The sequence below is a fragment of the Rhinolophus sinicus genome, chromosome 14 (genome assembly GCF_057876585.1).
Source record: "Rhinolophus sinicus isolate RSI-liver-muscle chromosome 14, RSI-T2T, whole genome shotgun sequence".
In the NCBI taxonomy this organism is placed as follows: Eukaryota; Metazoa; Chordata; class Mammalia; order Chiroptera; family Rhinolophidae; genus Rhinolophus; species Rhinolophus sinicus.
Window position 1 is genome coordinate 136,384,962 of NC_142514.1, and position 16,623 is coordinate 136,401,584.

The window sequence follows — 16,623 nt, forward strand, 5'->3', positions numbered from 1 at the left end:
GACTAAATGTAGTGCCAAAGATCTAATCAAATCACAGAGAGGACGTGTTCTGTCAACCCGCAAGCCTCCACGAGTATGTGGGTTGTCACCACCTTTAACAATGAACTCTCTGCCTTAGGCATCACAGTGGACAAGTCCGGGCTGATTTACTTCGTGGATGGTACCATGATCAGACGCATTGATCAGAATGGGGTCATCTCCACCCTGCTGGGTTCCAATGATCTTACCTCGGCCCGGCCCCTCAGCTGTGATTCTGTCATGGATATTTCTCAGGTAAGGAGAAAGCTTCGTCTGCCAGAGCCCTGGGTCTGGAGACTCGTCCTCTCACCTGGCACCCAGCCAGCCCGCTGGCCTTTCCTCTTTACTCTGCACAAGACTTCTCAGAGCACACTCTTGGTGCTGGGCCTGTGAAGAACGCTCAGGACACAGAGATGAGTAGGGCATAGCTCTGTGCTCTCAGAGTTCACCAGCAGTGGTGACAAGTGGGTGACAGAGGGGGGCTGGGGGACAGAGAAGAAATCTGCCTCAGGAAGCCTCAAAGGCAGCAGAAATTCACACAGTGTGAATTTTAATCCATCGCCATCTGACTTCTCTTTGGGAACACAGGTATTTGTACCTCATTCTACTTCTAGACTGTAAGCTACGTGAGGATAGCAATTCTGTCTCTCTTTTCCTCTACTGTAACCAAAGTGCCTAGAACACAGTAGGAGCACAACCATGATTTGGTGATTAATTAATTGATTGACTGATTGATTAAATCATGGCTTTGCCACTTACTAGCTGAGTAAGTTTAGACAAGTTTCTGAGGTCCTTTGAGCCTCATTTTTCACATCTGTAAAATGGAAATCATGTTACATCGGCAGGATTGCTTTAAGAATACATGAAACAACGCATGCAAGTGTCCTAGCACTGCTTGGCCTTTCAGAGATGGTCAATAAACAGAAGTTTTCGTGCCCACTTTCTAAAAGGAAGTGACGTTTGTGCCAGGTGCGGAAGGTTGAACAAGGGTTTGCTGGGCAACAAGGCTGAATGGAGACATTTCACACAAAGGGGACAGCATGCGCAAAGGTACAAAGATGTTCACTGGTCTGGTACCTTCAAGGAACACTGGAAAATTGAATGCCTGAGCATAGATTTCTTGGAAGGAAGTAGTAGCAGGAGTTGAAAGCATGATTTGGGGCCAGTTGGTGAAGGACCTTACCATCCCATGCCAGAGGCTTTGGACCTTCGCAGGTGGACATTAGGACCCTAATGTAGCCCAGAGAAAGACACAAGTGACTGGCTATTCAGCATGGCCTTAGCTTGTCCTGCAATGACTTGGCAAGGGATATGTCCTTTATTGATAGATCCTTTGGCAGGGCCTGGCCAGCACTAAATCAGTGAACATCTATCTTGCCATCATTAGGAAAACCAAGGACATTAAGGAGGCTTGAGTTATGTTCCATTGCAAATTGGTGTCAGCAATAGCCACGCTTAACTTTTTAAACCCCCTCACTTCTAGGGGAGCCCACACATAGGCGCTTTCCCACTGACCGTGGACCTGCTGACTGGTGCTTGGCAGGATGGGGTCTCACTGGTCACGTCTACCTTTGTTACCGAATGTGTCACAGAGCCCCTGCCCCAGAGCCCGGTGGCTGCTGCTGGCAGTCCCAGCACCCATGTCACATCCCTGTCGGATGCTGTGTGATTTCCCTCTGCACCAACTAATGTGATTGTCACGCTCCAGAATGGAATCTGTTCTCTGCCACTTGTGTTTCCAGTTTGGCAGGCTTCCCTTTGCTGGCTCGAGAGTTTTCCTCTCCAGTCTGTGAGCAAGCTTGAATTACCCGTCAGGAAGCTGCCACGGCCTAAGGATGTGCGTACAAGTATTTTCAATTCTCAAAATGGGTCCTCCACCAGCCAGTGCCGGGTGCTGAAAATTTTTAATCCACACATTGGAAAATTGTTTAACTTTAGATAGAGGTACCGGGACGCAGCCAGAGCAAAGGCTTGGAAGACAACTGCGTGTAATGGAGGGGGGCAACCCACACTTAGATTCAGAAATCCTGGACAGAAATCTCTATGCCTCTGGTCCTCACTCCCTTTATCTAAATCTAAGCATGGAATTCTTTTTATCAACCTCTCCAGACACAGGCATATATTTTTATACACACATATGGGCAGAGAGTACTGGCTTTCGTTCTCAGAGCTTCCTCTGTTACAAACACCCAGCTACTGTACAATACCATAGGGAGCAGGGAGGGAAGCCAGAGAGCTAAGAACACAGCTCAGAGGCAAGGGTGCAAAGGGGAGACGCACGGAACTCAGACCAGCTCCTCTGGGAGGAGATGACGACCAGGACCCAGGAGAAACGAGGAGGCATAGAGTAGAGAAGGAACAGATGTTGCTACCTGTTCAAAATAGGGCATTAATTCTCAGCTCAACAGACTGTGACCACCACAGACACAGGTAGCAACAGGCAACTCTGTACTTAGGGTCCAAAATGACTTCCTGAGCAATTATTATTTGCTGAGCACTGTTAGAAATGGGGATACAGAGATGAGTGCTACTTCACTTTCCTTAGTTAGCTGCCACAATAATCCCAACACATAGATTTTAGCTACCCCATTTTATAGGTAAAGACACTGAGGCTTGGTGAAAGAAAATAAGGTTATAAATACAGAGCCCTGTGCTAGCCTCCATCAGGGATGTAGAAATGATTTTTTTTCTTTTTAATCAAATCATGTAACATAAATTGCGTGTAGCACAGTGCCTGGCAGCTATCAATAGGCTGTAAATATTCATTCCCTTTATAATTTACAAAGAACTGCCTTGTACATTGTCTTATTTGATCCTTTATGTAATATTTATTACCTGTGGGGAAAGTAGTTCGAAGTGTTTAACTCACTTGAGTAAGATCACACCTGTAGCCCTTGGGGAACTGAGACAGGAAGTGAGGTGTCCAGGCCCCAAATCCCTTGCTCTTTCTATGACATTCACAGTCATGTAGTTGTTCATTCATTTGACAATCCATTTTTTGAAGCAAAGAACTCTGCAACAAGGCAGTCCGCTCAAAGTGCTTTTGTAGAGGCACAGAATGCTCAGGAGACAGGGGAGAGGGAGGCCCATTCCACCTCAGGACCACAGAACGTGGGAGCTGGGGGAACCACAGAGAGGGTAAAGTCTCCCCCACCCCCCACCTCCATGATGGGAAATTAAGCCTTGGCATGGTCATCACTAATGGGGAGGTGAAATCAGAGAAGCTTGGGTACTCGGTGTGGTCTAGAACCTCCCGCAGGCCCTGTGACAGAGCGAGGACTGACTCCTAAAGCCCTGCTCCTTCTCTCCCAGGTGCCTTTGTGCATGTGGGCGTAAAGGAGAGAGCAGGAAAGTGCTTGCTCTTCCCTTCCTTCCCCTCGTTCTGCCCCCCTCCCTCCCTTGGCTTTTCTCCCTCCCCATCCACCCATCATGGAGCCATCGTTTCATCATAGTGACAGGCAGAAAGAGTTGGGCAAGCAGGTCCCCAAGGTGCCACAGGACCAGAGGGCATGAAATATTTAGCAGCTAGTGTTGACAAGGAATGGGTTTTAGGAAACTGAAAATTCCCCCGTCACTTTAGAGTAAACTGTTCCTGATGCAGCTGAAGGCTGCTGCTGTGCCACCGTGCCCACCGTGCCCCGGAGAGCCCTGAGAAGTGTGAAGGCAGCAGCCTGGCCAGTGGCTCTGCCGTGCCTCAGGCTCCCTCGTTCTGTGAGGACATAGGAACCCAGGCTGGGGGTGAGGGGACGAGAAGACGGTAGGAAGCAGGGTTGGAGGGTAGTGCTGGGAAGAAATGAGAAAGGGCCCGCCCCATCCTAACAATGGCCCTTAGCAAAAGGGGCGGATAAAGGGGGCCATGTCTCACGTGAACATAATTTACTGAGGTTTCTTTTTACATTAGTAAACTGCCACACGTACATCATAAGAAATATAAAAAGTTAAAAATTTCAAAGAAGAAAGTTAAAATGACCTCTAATCCCAACATGGTTAACATCTTGGCGTATATCCCTCAAGCTTTTAATCTCCCCTCTGTCTATAATCTATCTAACTTGTATTTTTCCCCCCAGTTGGGATCACACTGTACTTACAGTTCTGTAACCTGTTCTTTCCACTTAATACATGGCAAACAGTTTCCCATGTCATTAAATATCCATCTATAACATCACTTTTAATGGCTACACAGAGTATTCTAATGTATAGGTGAACTAAATGTGCTATAATTTATTTAGCTAATTCTCCATCAATGGGTATTTGAGTTGGTTCCAGTTTTTCACCGTTATTAAAAATGGCTGTGATAAGCACCCTTGTACACAATGGTTACAAGATTAAATTCCTGGAAGAGAAATGTCTTATCTAAAGGAATATACTTGTTTAAATAAGCCCTGAATTGGACTGAATGTCAACGGCTTGTAGAGGGCTAAGGAACCTAAGATAATGAGTCCCTAAGGGGCGGGGTAAACAAATCAACTGGAGGCAGCACCTGTCAGCACTTCCAGCCCCTGTGCAGTGTGACAGGACCTTTTGGGGCCACAGTTGGCAAAGGGCTTCCCTTAGTTCCAGCTCCTCCCAATGCAATATATCCTACAATCCAGCCTCCACGTCCATTCAACAAAGCATCCCTCACCTCCGACCTGCCAGCATCCATCCCTGTGTGCCCACCTGAAGGCTCCCCATGGTCCCTGCCAGCTTCCCAGCCTGGCTCGGAGGAGGCTCAGACATGGGGCCCAGGACCCCTGAACCCCTCCTCCCTATTGCTGGCTCCATTAATCCCTTCCGGAGCAGCTGTTCTCTGAGGTACAAGAAACCATTACCTAGAGCGGGGCTTCCCAAACTTCAGGAGTCACCCAGGGATTTTGTTTAAATGCAGATTCTGATTCAGTAGGTTTGGGTGAGACCTGCCATTCGACATCTCCAATCAGCTCATAGGCGATGCCAGAGCTGCTGGTGCAGTGATGACACTGGCAGGAGAAAGGACCCAGTTGTCATTCCCAGCCCCACGTGAGAATCTCCCAGGAAGCTTTTGAAAGCATGCCTGTGCCTGAGCCCCACAACCAGAGAGCTGGTTTTATGGACCAGGGAGGTGCTTTGAGCGCCGATACTTTCTAAACTTGCTGCAGGTAATTAGAATGTGTGACCAGATTTAAGAATCACGGATCTGGAACTACGTCAGACGGCGGTCCTGTTTATTTTGTCTTTGCATCCCCAGCACTAGCCATGTGTTAATCTGCGAGCTCAAAGAATTGAGAAGTCATCTTTCATACAAAAATCATATCAATAATTCATGAAGGGCCTGTCTTAAGCCTCTGGGCAGCTCCTACTTCAGCCTCCAGACTGCATCTGCCTTCCCCTCCCACCTCCATAACCACATTCGTTGTCATTCTGAGCACTTACTGTGGGTCAGGTACTTCGTCCTATTGCCATTCCTACTTTACAGATGTGAAGATTGAGGCTCCGAGAGGCAGAGTAACTTGCCCAAGGTCGTAAGTGGTGGGGCTAGGATCTCAACCCAAGCCTGTCTGACTCCAAAGTCTGTCTCTTGCCTACTTACTTGGCCTTTATTGGTTTTTGTCCGTTCTTCGTGTTCTGTCAGTCTAAGGGAGGCCATCAGTGTCTCAGTGGCGGTTCTTGCATGGTTTCACTCTGACCAGGTGCCAGATGCTGTTGTTGATGACGGGCTGCTATGAGGATCAGGCAGGGGTGCATGTGCAGGCCCTTGGGACCCTGGTAGAGGCTCAATGGGGTGCGGGGTGCTTCCTGGTGGTCACCTTGCCAGGCGTCTGAGTGTCGGTGTCTCCATTGTCAGGTTCGCCTGGAGTGGCCCACGGACCTAGCCATCAACCCGATGGACAACTCCCTCTACGTCCTCGACAACAACGTGGTCCTGCAAATCTCTGAGAACCACCAGGTGCGCATTGTGGCCGGGAGACCCATGCACTGCCAGGTCCCTGGCATCGACCACTTCCTGTTGAGCAAGGTGGCCATCCACGCAACCCTGGAGTCAGCCACCGCCCTGGCTGTGTCCCACAACGGCGTCCTGTACATCGCTGAGACCGATGAGAAGAAGATCAACCGCATCAGGCAGGTCACCACGAGCGGAGAGATCTCACTCGTCGCGGGGGCCCCCAGTGGCTGTGACTGTAAAAATGATGCCAACTGTGATTGTTTCTCTGGAGATGATGGTTATGCCAAGGATGCCAAGCTGAATACCCCGTCGTCTTTGGCTGTATGTGCTGACGGGGAACTCTACGTGGCTGACCTTGGGAATATCCGAATTCGGTTCATCAGAAAGAACAAGCCTTTCCTCAATACCCAGAACCTGTACGAGCTGTCCTCGCCCATTGACCAGGAGCTCTACCTGTTTGATACCAGTGGCAAGCATCTGTACACCCAGAGCCTGCCTACAGGAGATTACCTGTACAACTTCACCTACACTGGGGATGGCGACGTCACCCTCATCACAGACAACAACGGCAACATGGTAAATGTCCGCCGAGACTCGACGGGAATGCCCCTCTGGCTGGTGGTCCCAGACGGCCAGGTGTACTGGGTGACCATGGGCACCAACAGTGCGCTCAAGAGTGTGACCACACAAGGACATGAGTTGGCCATGATGACATACCATGGCAACTCTGGCCTTCTGGCAACTAAAAGCAATGAAAATGGATGGACGACATTTTACGAGTAAGTATCAAGACAAGGCCACTTACTGGTTTTCTTTCATGAGATGTATTGTAGGTGTAGAGGTGAATGGAAGGAGTGTTAATTTTTGGTATTTCATTTTAGTTCAGGATTTGGGATGCAAACCATTACCTGGAATATGTTCTGCCTGTTCATATTCCAGAGGATTGCTCCTAGGAAGGAACATGGGATAGTAGAGAAGGCATGAGCTTTGGAGTCAGGGGAATTGGGCTTGAATCCCACCTCTCCCACGGACTTAACCTCTCTAGGCCTCAGTTTCCAAATCTGTAAAATGGAAACAGTGAATGTCTTCTCAATATACCACAGGGAGGTGATAGGGATAAAAAGTACTTGATAGAGTGCTAGCATCGTCATATGACCACTGTCCAGAAATATGGCAAATGGGACAAGGGACAGTTCCATATAGATGAATTATTCACATAATTGAAGCTCCCATCTTCAAGTTCCAAAAACCTTTTTTTTTTTTTTACTTTAACCATTTGGATGGAATTTCTGAAGTGCTTTATATGCCTCCCTTCTCAAACACATTATACAGACACAATGAAACCTTTCTTTTTATGAGTCAAGGAATACCCACAATTGCATATTATGCTGTAATATGAAAACAACTTCCAGAAAGTGAGGCAGTGAGGCTACAGAACCCTTCACCCCTGCCTAAAATGATTCTAAACTTTCTTGTATGAGCTCCTATGCCGAATCGATACAGTTTTACTGTTTCCTCCCTTAGTGAGGCACTATTGTGTCACTATTTGTTTTAATCCTGGTGCCCACTTCAGGTAGCTACTGCCCTTCTCTTCATTCAGGATAGGGCTTCTCAAGTGGTGTGGTCAGAGCACCAGAGTTCGGTTTATTCTAATCCTGTTCAAAATCAAATATATGTCTGTGTTCCTCTATGACCAATTTTAATGAGTGGACTTTGTAACATCTCCTTTTTATACTTAGATTTTTTTTAAGCTTCTTTTTGAGATCTTAGCCATGTTCCAGACAACTGAGGCTGCTGAACATGGGAACATTAAATAAGTATGCAGGAGATGGGGAAGGAACTAGCCTTGTTGCACATCAGATACGGGCTAGGAACCATATTATTGCCTTTTATCCTCACAACAGCTCTGGAAAATGGGTGATACTGTCCATTTTATAGAAATAGAAACTGAGGCTCAGAGAAGCTCATTTGTCCACTGTTATATAGTGAGAACATGGCAGAACCCAAGTCTGTCTGATGCCAGAGCTCATACTCTCTCAGCCCTGCCCTGCTGCCTACTGCTGAGTTTGTAAATCCCAAATGAACTTGAATCTTTGAACCGTAAATTGTTCTCAAGCTTGATCAAGCATCAGTTTCTCACAGTCCTAGAATCCAAAGGAAAAGGATCTGTAATAGATTTTTAAATACAATTTGCACCAAAAAATGTCACAGCAATTTGTGCAAAGTTCACTGGCTAAATTCCTTTCTCCAAACAAGGGCCTTGTTAATTATAAAGAAAAGACAAAGATCCAGGAAAACAGCAATTATCTTGATTAACTCATTGAAATGGAAATACACTAAATAATTCAATTTTCCCCCATTGCCCGATGGAAATCTCTTATACATTATTTAGCCAATACAGGGGTTTCTTTGTCAGAGCAAGTTGGTGCATTCAGTTAATTCCCAAGGTCACTCTCTAATCCCAAACTGAATGCTTACACATCACTGCAAGGGTTACTCTCAACCAACCCTGAAATCTAATACCATTTCCTACACCTCTCCCAGAAAGGATCCCATTTCCCCCTCCCTGTCTTCCCTGATGAAATACACAGCCAGAGTTGATATTTTGTTGAGAAGGAAAAGTTAGTACAATCGCTTTTTATAAAATGGGGTTTGGAATTCCAAAGTATCCACTAAAGAGCAGTTCCCAGGAGTTGAAGGTAAAAGCCCTAAAATAAAAAGAGAAACTGACTCTTTTTGAGATGATACCATATGCCACACTCTTTCCCATTTAATCTTGACGGCAACCTCATACAGTAGACATTATCATCTACATTTTTTTACAGATGAACAAACTGAGGCACAGAGATTAGGTGACTAGTCTTTCTAAAATCACCGTGAGTACATGGCAAAACCAGAACACAAATCTCTTTTCTTTCAACCACAGCGACTGTGTTCACCCAAGTTCTTTGTGACGTATCTGTATGACAGGGATAAAAATAGGATCTACTTTATAGGGATAATCTGAGGTTCAATATTTCAATGAGATAAAATATGGAAAACTCAAAAAGTCTTGACTCCTCATAAGTACTCAAATGATAGCTGCTGTTGTTATCATTATTAATATTATTATTATTATTTTAAGCAAAATTAGTGGCAGTACCAGTAACTGCAGAACTGTTGTTTGGGCATGAAAGGTATTACCTGGGAGCAGCTGCAAGTAAACTAATCAAAGAAGCGGACAAAAGTTGTAATTGAAGTAGGTAGGGAATTACAGATCAGACCAGAAGAGCAGGATCAAATGTCAAGTCTGAGGGATCAAAACTAGGAAAGGGATCTGGTCCCTAAGAATATCTGGGAAAAGGTATGCAAAGTGGGTCAAGGAAAAGTGGTTCAGTTTGGATTGTGAACCAAGTGAGGGTACCAGATAGCTGTTTTCACTGCGTGTTAGCCATGGGTCTCAGGGGCATGCTGGCTGGCTTCCAGACACAAGTCTCAACCAGACGGAAATAATGCCTGCCTTCCCCCATTTCAAGGTCATTGTGAGAGGATCAAAAAACTAAATAAATACTGAAAGTAAAAATACTTTGCAAACTCTGAAGCTCCTAAGTAAGGATGTGATATTATTATTTCTCATGTTTCTTAACATAGATTTGGACATATTTTGCAAATGCATCATTGCCTTAGTGAATTTTCTACTTTTAGCTCCACGAGGCAACTTAGTGGTTTCCAGCCCAAATGCTCTAATATTGAAAAAAAAAAAAAAAAAAAAAAAAAAAAATCCAGCCCAGGCTAGCCTGTGACATGGGCTGTTACTGAAACAAATTTTAAGTTGGCTTTATCGATCCTCTCAACAGAGTAAATAATACATGTAACATAAACATCACACACTTCAGAGCAACTTGACTTAAAGAGTTCACAACTCTGGAGAATCGAGGTTACTTTCCTTCCCTCAGGCCACAAGTCTGCTCATAGAAAACTTGAAAGGAATCTATAACGCAGTCTTCATCTCTAATGTGTGGCATCATTAATTTCAGACTTGGGCTCCTGGACAGATGGCACTTGGTGGCTCAAAAAATGGCCTGATGAGCATGAGGCAGGCTCCAAAACTAGGTTGCTGGGTTGGGCATGAGCAACCACTTTTCCCAAGTTTCATAGGGGGAAGTGGCTTTGGCATCCCATGACAGACAGCCCCTGTCATAGTTATTTTCACACTAACTACTGTGAGACACCAACTAATTTATCTCTGTATCGGGCTTAGGACTTGCCACCTAGTAGGTGTTCAGTAAATATTTTATGAATGAAATGTAAATTCAGGAGGGAAAGGCGATAAAGATGGGAAGAAAAAAATACGCTGCAGTGAGAAGAATACTGGATTCAAATTCCAGCTCCAGCGCTATCAGTGCTCCCAGCAGGATATAGAATTCAACTCAAATGGTTCAGATGAAGAGACTTGGCTTCTGGGTTTTGCTGAGGATGTAAGAACTGGAAAGAGCATTGTTCCCAATCTTACAAAGAAAATAAGACAGACAAGTGACAAAATTATGAGTTTTCCTTCAACTCCTTCTCTGAGGTCACAGGGCAACCAACTGACCAAATCCAAGGAAAGACAGACTACTGAAGAGAAAGACAAGATGTGAGCACTAGCTTACCTGTGGTAAATGCAACCAATCACCAGTAAGAAGAGTTCAGCTGAGGTGGTTGGAGAATTTATAAATGCTAAGTGTGTACTGGAAAGAGAGTATGAAGCCCTTGAACGCTGCAGAAATTGGGAGAATCCTGATCCTCTTTAGAGCTTTTCTCCACACACCCCACCCGGTACTCTCAGAAAGGAATTGAGAAAGATTTAAGAAAGTGTCCCTTGTAAAAGATCTGGGGTGGGGTGGGGGGTAGGAGAGAGTTCAGCAGCTGCTGAGGGAAGGGCACAAATATCTGCCTACTCCACCCAGACTGTTTTCACCTTATCTCCCAATATGGAACAGAAGCCTTAATCTATGGAGAAAAGGGCAACTAACACAATCCTACTTTGGTACTGGTGGAAACCCACTGCAGCTGAATGAGGGAAGAAAACGTGTTTTAAACTTTTGCTGGGAGAGGAGCAGGAATATGTAATAGGCCCAGAATTTCAGCCTGAAAGGGGGCAGGGGCACTAAAGAGGCCACACACCTGAGACTCAGGGACACATGGGTATATAAGACTGAGGCTTAATCAGAACAATCGAGAACTCTCTCAGGCTCACACCACTCCTCTCCCCTTTCCCACACCACTAGCTAAAAAGCTAAACATAACCATGAAAAGCGGAATAGTGCTGGCAAAGAGATAAGAAAGGGACAAGAGCATAGAAAAGAGATCCTTTCTGAGGCACAGCACAAAGAGAGGACCTAAAGCTAAAGATGGAGTCAACACTGAGAAAAAAAAAGATATTTTTGTACCCTAAACATAAGGTATGGCTAGAAAAAATTAAAGCCTGTAATGCACTAAGGTTAGCCATAGAAACAAACTTCAAAGCCAGTCCAAATTCTAACTAAATTAACTCAAACACCTTCACTAAAGTCCTAGCAGAAGGAAACTCATACCCACCTCCAGTAATTAAACCTGTTACCTCAGTTTCTACTGTGCTACGCAGGATGTCACACTTTAAACTAAACATACAAAAAGGCAAGAAAAAGCAACACACTCCCAAGAGACAAAGGAATCATCAGAAGTACAGTCAGATATGACACAGATGTTGAAACTACCTTTCAGGGAATTTAAAATAACTATAATTATGTTAAAGGCTCTAATGGAAAAGGTGAACAATATGTAAGATCGGATAGATAATTTCAGTAGAGAAATGAAAACTATAAGAGGGAATCAAATGGAAATGCTAGGAATGAAAAACGCAGTTACAGAGATGAAGAATGCCTCTGATGGGCTTATCAGTAGATTTGGCACAGCTGAGGAAAGAAGATGGGTCAATAGAAATTGCCCAGACTGAAATACAAAGAGAAAAATGAGTGAAGGAAAATACAGAACAAGGTATCCAAGAGCTGGGGGGCAATGTCAGCTGGTCTACTATACATGTAACTGGAATTCCAGGAGAAGAGAGAAAGAATAAGACAGAAGAACTATTTGAGGATTTAAAGGTCTATAATTATCCATAAGTAATGATGGACACCAAACCACAGACCCTAAGACTCAGAAAATACCAAGCAGAATAAACACACACACACACACACACACACACACACACACACACCTCCTAGGCATATATTCAAACTGCTACAAAAGAAATACAAAAGAAAAAGAGAAAATTTTGAAAACAGTCAGGGAAAAAAAGGTATTTCATACAGAGGAACCTAAAGATAAGAATTACAGCAGACTTCTCATCAGAAACTATGCAAGAAAGGAAAAAACAAAAACCTGTCAACCCAGAATTGTATGCCCAATAAAAATATCTTTCAAATAACGAAAGGTTATAGAGGTATAGGCAGGGATAAGGGAACCCAGAAAGGATGGTGAGGCACCCAGACACTAAAAATAGTGAACCGTGATCGACCATCAGTCTGAAGGGCAAGGCAGGGAAGGAATAGGATATTGTTGCTGAGTTCCTGTGTAAACTGGAACCGTGAAGGAGAACCATCTGGTAGAAGCTGCAATTACAGATAGATGCATCCACCGTTAGAAATATGGCACTGAAGGAGATGGGAGAAAGGAAAACTTCTCCTCTTGACCTCCAATCTCTTGCCACTATCTACTACCATTGACTGAATCCAACCAGAAGCAAGCCAGCAAGGGGGCCCATGATGTCGTCTGTGGCGGTCAGCTCCTTTGGGCACAGAGTGGATCTGAGGGGAGAACAGAGATTAACCAGCACCGACACTGGCCGGCTTTGTGACATTGTACACATAAGTGTCAGAGCCCGGATTCAATCACAGATCTACCTGAATCCTTTCCACCAGAGGCACTTTCTCCCAGATGCACTGCCTCAAGTACAAGATCAGTGAGAGATAAGACCTACAGTGTACAGTGGGCCAGATCTTAGAAAGGCTAGAATTCATTGTTGGAACTTCATTCTATGGGAAATGGGCAAACAAGTATTAGTTTTTATTGCAGAAGCCAAAAAAAGTCCCCTAGCTCTGGTCCAGTTTTGGAGGAGCTAATGATGTAGTCATGCCATCTATTATAGTGACCTCAGACCAAGGGAAGTACCCATGTGCATGAGCTCTGAACTCTAATTATTCACAGAGGACACAGTGTCCAATTCTTCTTGTTGATGACAGTGGTGTTAGTGAAACAATCATAGATGAAAGTCATAAAAATCAAATATTTTATTTTCCAACTGAAGAGTCCCAATCAGCAAAAGTTAGTATCCGAGAGGCAATTTGTCATTTTCCTTGCTGGCTGCACATAGTTAAATGCCTTGAGATGCGAAGTATTGAGTGTAAAGAAGAAAGCCTTGCAATGTGTGTGAAGATACCCTTTAGTGGTCCTCTTCTGAGAGCCAAGTTCACAGCAACTATATGAATCTTTTATGTGTTTTCTTTCCCCGTGCTCCCAAGATGTTTTGGGAAAATGGAGTGAAGAAAAGTCAGTGGAAGGAAATAATGAAACGCCAGTTAGCTGGTCATCTCTATCATACTCCACCGCCCCGAATGGGGGCTGCCATCACTGTGGTGTCAGTGGCAGTAGTATCAGAGCAAAGCATCTTGAAAAGAAAACTGTCAGTCTTCTTGACCCTCTTGAGATTTCCAAATGCAAATTTTTCTTTAACATATGTGATGAACACAAAGGTTTTGATTCGAAATAGCACCATTTTATGGGAAGCTTGATGAAAGAACACACCCTTTCAGGTCAGACAGACTTGACTTTGAATCTATATTCCTCTGCTGGCTGTGTGATCTTAGCCAAGTTCCTTGTGCTTTCTGAGTCTCAGCTTCACCAACAGTGAAATGATGACAAAAATGCCTACCTCAAAAGATGGTTATGAGCACAGTGCTGGGTACCTAAAAGGTACTCTATGAATATTAGTGAACTTTCCCTTCCGCACGTGGAAGCAGGCAGATAAAAAGGGTAGAGCTCTTAGTAATTTTCAGTCCACGTCTTGGAAAAACAAGAATATGTACTATTCATTCATTTATTCATTCATCAAAGAAATATGTATCGAGTACCTTTTATACGTAGATGCTGGGTATTCTAGGCACTGAGAATTCAGACAACGTCCTTGTTCTTTTGGAGCTTGTTTTCTAGTGGGAAGAGACAGACAACAAACAAGTAAACACATAAACATAGAATAAGTGTAGTGAAGAAACTAAAACAAGATAATGTGATAGAGATGGGAGGACTTACCTATTTCAGGAAAGGTGATCAGGAAAGACTTTGCTGAAGTGATAGCATTTGAGCTAAGACATGAACAATAAAAAGAACTAGCCATAACAAGATTGGAGGGAAGAGCATTCCCAGCAAGGCAAACAGTAAGTGAGAGCACCCCAAGCCTGGGTTGAGCTTGGCATGTTTGGAGAATAGAAGCAGATGCAATGGAACGCAGGCAGTATGGCGGAATAGGATTCAAAGTGAGATTCGAAAGAGAGGCAGGAAGGAGCAGGTCATTCAACTAATATTCACATTATTGATCATCTACCAGACATTCTTCTAAGTTCTGAGGATACATCAATGACCAAATAAAGTCCCTTCCCTCAGGGGGCTGACATTCTATTGAGCAAAGTCTCATTGGATCCTGCGGGCCTTGGTCAGAATGTGCATTTCATTTTAAATATGTTACCTTGTTTGATCTTCACAATCTCTGTCTAAGATAGGTATTCTTATCCTCATTTTATAGAGGAGAAAACAGCAGCACACAGAGGTTATGTTAGGTGACCTGCCTGAAATAATATCATTTGTGGTGGAGGGTTGATGGTTAGCAGGAGATCAGAACTGAGTGCCCGTCCTTTAGAGTCCCATACTGGCAAGCGTAGAGCCTGGATTCCAGGCCTAGACCGTCCGGCTCCAAGGACCCTCCCACACCAATACGCTCCTTTCATTCCTCTTGGTTAGAAAGAAAGACTGTTTGCCATTACTTTAAGTAAAGCCGCAACAGAGGTAACTAAACCATTATCCAGGAATCACCCAATTGTGGGGTCAGGGCTTGAAGCAACTCCTTGAGATCCAGAAAGTGTAGAGAACTGTCCCCCTGACCCCTTGTTGGGTAGCTCTGGCCTTCTTTCTCTTGGCAGCTCTGCAGCAGGAAGAGAAAGGGCTCCACAGAGAGGGGCACAGGGCAAAGGTGTTCAAGCTCCAGAGGATGGGCAGCTGCACTTCTTCCCCACAGAGGCAGAAGCAACATGTTCTGACAGGATAATCACAGGTATCGATCAGGCAGCAGAGAGATCCAGTGGCATTTCTCTAGCTCTGGAAGGCACCGACATGAATGAATAAGAGACAAGAAAATTCTATAAATTGGCTGTTCTATTTGATGTTCACTTAATTGAGATATTCAGTCCTTCTAATGGAAAATGTGAGGAGTGGAAATTACTGTTTTTCAGCCATCTCATATAAAATAAAAACCAGATCTTGAAGGCACGGGGCCTTTTCATTGTATCTTGTTCAGGCTCAATTTCATTATGTATTACAGGCTACCTTCAGTAATAATTACAATTGTCTGCCTTTATGCAAAGCTTCTTTCTGTCTTGGGGACTAAAACGCTAGGGAGATGCCTACAGAGATTGCTAAAGTATCATTTAGTGAAAGCAGTTGATTCTGTATTTGTGCATTCAGCAGATGTTTATCATGTACCTACTGTGTGTCAAACCTCTTTCAAGTCCTGCAGGAGGTAGCGTGTGAATGAATCATGCTCTCTCTTCTCCAACAGAGCACGTCCAATCATGCACTCGTTTATTTGTTCAGCCAACGTCCCCCGCCTGTCTTCTCTGTGCCAGACCCAATACTGGGGAAGCAGAGATGAACCGAGAAACAGCCCTCCAGGGACCCATTGCTGGCAGGTGGTGGAATCCAGATTCCCAGCCTGGCCATCTGACTCCTCAGGCCTGTCCTGACTCAAGCACTCCCAGGGCTAAGCGGGAGATAACTTGCCCATCAGCTATTTCAGTTAAGGGGACACATTCTCTGATGGAGTCGTGCCAGAGTCTAATTGGGAGAAGAGAGACAGGAGAGACCAGGGAGGGCTTTATGGGGTGGCATTTTAACGAGGCCTTGTTAGAAGTAGTATTGAAGTGACATCTGACTGCTAATCAATAATCTCTTTGTCAATTCTTGTTTGTAAGACTCCAAAACTTGTTTTCTAATTCTCCTGTATAGTATAATAAAATCTTTTTTATCTAGTTAGGTCAGGAAATTAGATAGTCTGAGTAAGTAGTCTCATTAATAAAGACTGTAGGTGTTTATTAATAAAGATAACAGGTGTTCAAAGACCCAACCTCAATCAGCATACCTATCCCATGAACTGTGGGACCAAAATGGGTCTTCCTGTTGATTTAAAAGATGGCTCAGGATCTGATAGGGCTCAGCTTCCTCACAGACCACAGACACAGTTAAGATGACCAGGGCAGAGCCAGTTTTGGGGATCTTGATATTTGGCCTAGAAGTTTGGGGTACCCTAGGAATAGTTTACTGAAAAGGCCTAGAGGTTGATATTGGCAGATGTCCTAGAATGAGACTCCTCTATAAATGCCAGTAATTTAAAAGGTCCTCTTCCCCAAGATGGCCATACACCCAAGCTCCCTGTATCT

At 44.5% G+C, this 16,623-nt stretch overlaps 1 protein-coding gene across 14 annotated transcripts in view; it reads left to right on the plus strand.

The window, feature by feature from the left end:
* The window catches only part of TENM4 (teneurin transmembrane protein 4), a 2,724,551-nt gene that overhangs the window by 2,679,222 nt on the left and 28,706 nt on the right, over positions 1-16,623 (plus strand). For all 14 annotated transcript variants that reach the window (XM_074335694.2, XM_074335702.2, XM_074335700.2 and 11 more), the window contains 2 exons: positions 119-273; positions 5,822-6,699. In XM_074335694.2, coding sequence (XP_074191795.2) covers positions 119-273; positions 5,822-6,699 — 1,033 coding nt within the window. The remainder of the gene's footprint in view (positions 1-118; positions 274-5,821; positions 6,700-16,623) is intronic.